The following is a 2,697-nucleotide window of genomic DNA, read 5'->3' as shown; positions in this document are numbered from 1 at the left end:
AGACTGATTACAGAAAACTGGTAAAAGAAAAATAACCGCGGTTGAATTGGTTTGATATTGGATATTCGACATTAACACCCATAAAACTTGTGATACATACCACTGATTTTGGTCAAACCACTTGTGATGTGTTCATGGTCATCCAGACTATATATCACAAAACAGTAATTATTACAAAATCTTATTAAAAAAAAAAAAAAATCATATATATGGGCTGATTTAATGTGGTTTAATGAATTCAACACCCATAAAACTTGTGATACATACCACTGATTTTGGTCATATTTAAATATTTATTTATCAAATCTATATGTAAATATTTATTTACATATAGATTTGTTTCTTTAATTTGCTTTGTTTTGCTTATGGTTTTCTTTGTTGTTCTTTGTTTTTTTTGGTATATACATTTTATGCATTCTGATTATTTTGTTTTAACCTGTTTGAATAAATAAATAAATGAAATATTGCTTGTGATGTGTTCCTGGTCATCTAGACTATATATCACAAGAGAGTAATTATTATAAAATAATATTATGGGCTGATTTAATGAGGTTTAATGAATTCAACACCCATAAAACAATTGGTGTTATGTATCACAAGTTTTATGGGTGTTGAATTCATTAAATCAGCCCATAATATGATTTTATAATAATTACTGTTTTTTGATATATAGTCTAGATGACCATGAACACATCACAAGTGGTTTGACCAAAATCAGTGGTATGTATCACAAGTTTTATGGGTGTTGAAATCATTAAACCACATTAAATCAGCCCATATATATGATTTTTTTTTTTTTTTTTTTTAATAAGATTTTTTTTAATAATTACTGTTTTGTGATATATAGTCTAGATGACCATGCACACATCACAAGTGGTTTGACCAAAATCAGTAGTATGTATCACAAGTTTTATGAGTGTTAATATCTAATATATCCAATATCAAACCAATTCAACCGCGGTAGAAAAATACAGTTCCATGTTTTACCTTTTTGCTTAACATTTTTTCTTCCATATTTAGTTGGAATGCATGTCCCTGGTGCGGAGCTGGCCCTGCAGCAGCTCCGTGTTCTCGGCTCTCAGTCTCTCCAGCTCCTGCTGCATCTGCCTTAGCCGGTTGTTCTCCTCCTCCAGCCGGGACATGCACTTCTCCAGCTCCAGGTACTCCTGCACCAGCTCCTGCTTGGTCATGTTCTGCAGGCTCTCCACGTGGTACATCTCGTAGGTCTCGGAAAAGTCCTTCTGGAGGAACTCCCCCCCCGCGCTGCCGGCTCTGCCGATGCCGTCGCTGCCGCCGCCGCCGCTGCCGTCGTCCTCGTCCTCCTCCTCGGGCTCGCACAGGTCCTCCTCGCTGCCGGGGTCCTCGGCCCCCAGGCTGCGCCGGGCCCCGCTCTCGGTGTTCAAATCGGGCTCTTCTCGGTCGTGCTCGTCCATCAGGAACTGGGTGGTGTTGTACGGCGCCACCGGCAGCCCCTTGGCGAACATCTCCTCCCGCATGCGCGACGCCCGGGCCGTCTCCCGCTCCTCCAGCGCCTTCTTCTCCTCCCACGACAGCTTGTTGTACGGCTTCCAGGTGCGCTTTTTGCGGGAGGTCCTGCGCCGGTGCCGCTTCCTGCCAATGCGAGCGTCCAAGCCGGTGTCGGAGTCCACGACCTCCACCTCCTCCCGGCTCAGGCTCCCCTGCAGCCCCTGCAGACCCCGGTCCTCGCCGTTTTTCCTGTAGTTTCGGGGGTCGGGGGTCTCCTGCAGCTCGTCGGGGCAAATGGAGAGCTCGTTTCCGGCTGCAGGGGCAGGACACACCCCCCTCCGTCCGCCTTCTTGCATTTGCCACAACTTGCCCGTGTTGACATGAACGCAGTTCTGCGCCCGCTGCTGCGCTCTCTGGCGCCCCCTGTCGCCGTTCTGCGGAACTGCACGCTCGCTGGCCGGGAGATGCTCCAAGGCTTCACCTGATGGGCTGCCCGGACCGTCCAGGTGAAGATGCTCCGCGGGCTCCGTCATAATGATGATCCTCCTTCTCACGGCTCCAATTCAGCGCATCCTAGATGCTTTTCATGGCCTCAAAAAATCAAACCTCAAAGTTCGCTGTAAGAAGATAAACTTATTATCTTTTCAAATTTTTTTTTTAAATGTCATAAAAAAAGAAAATCATAAAAATAAAAGTTTTGAGTCAGGGAAAAATAATCCTCGCAAAGTAAGAGGAAACTTCCGAATAGTGAACACTTGTTACTCCTCCAAGGGTTTGTCTACCATTAACTGTTTCGGTGCTGTCACGGTTAACGTTCACCCGGAGACTACGTTCCGCCGTCACAACAGTGTCCAGTGTGCTACCAAAGCAGAGGGAGCTCCTCCTTATATATCAGCTCCGCCCCCAGCCGCGCGCATGCCGCTGCTAGTAACCGCAGATGCATTGTGGTCCGTGTAGTTCCGACTGCCGTCAAACTAAAGCGCGGACCTCGGCGTAGAACTACACGGTCCACAAGTCTATTATAACTGATTTGCTTTTTAACCTATCAAATATTAGGACTGTGGGAAACGAAAACCCCGCCTTTCCCTTTGCCGATTGGCCCAGAGGACAATTTCGTTGTTGCTAAGCTTAATTTATTTTCTGATTGGACAACGTACTAGTCACTCATAAGTGCGTGAAACGTACCAAAAAAGCAGTCCCGGGTATTTTTTGTGGACGCTACTATTAACA

General features: G+C 45.5%; 1 protein-coding gene across 1 annotated transcript; it reads right to left on the bottom strand.

Moving 5' to 3' along the window:
• Positions 1-523: 523 nt before the first annotated feature.
• hexim1 (HEXIM P-TEFb complex subunit 1) lies at positions 524-2,333 on the bottom strand. The gene has a single exon (XM_061711185.1). It carries the CDS (start codon positions 1,998-2,000, stop codon positions 1,017-1,019), a length of 984 nt encoding a protein of 327 aa, XP_061567169.1. The 5' UTR covers positions 2,001-2,333; the 3' UTR covers positions 524-1,016.
• Positions 2,334-2,697: the final 364 nt, after the last annotated feature.

This window comes from Cololabis saira, chromosome 21 (assembly GCF_033807715.1).
Source record: "Cololabis saira isolate AMF1-May2022 chromosome 21, fColSai1.1, whole genome shotgun sequence".
NCBI lineage: Eukaryota > Metazoa > Chordata > Actinopteri > Beloniformes > Belonidae > Cololabis > Cololabis saira.
Note: the sequence above shows the minus strand (reverse complement) of the source record. Positions and strands in the feature narration are given on the sequence as shown.

Coding starts and splice junctions, on each gene's coding strand:
- hexim1 (XM_061711185.1), bottom strand. CDS start 2,000: ATGACGGAGCCCGCGGAGCATCTTCACCTGGACGGTCCGGGCAGCCCA.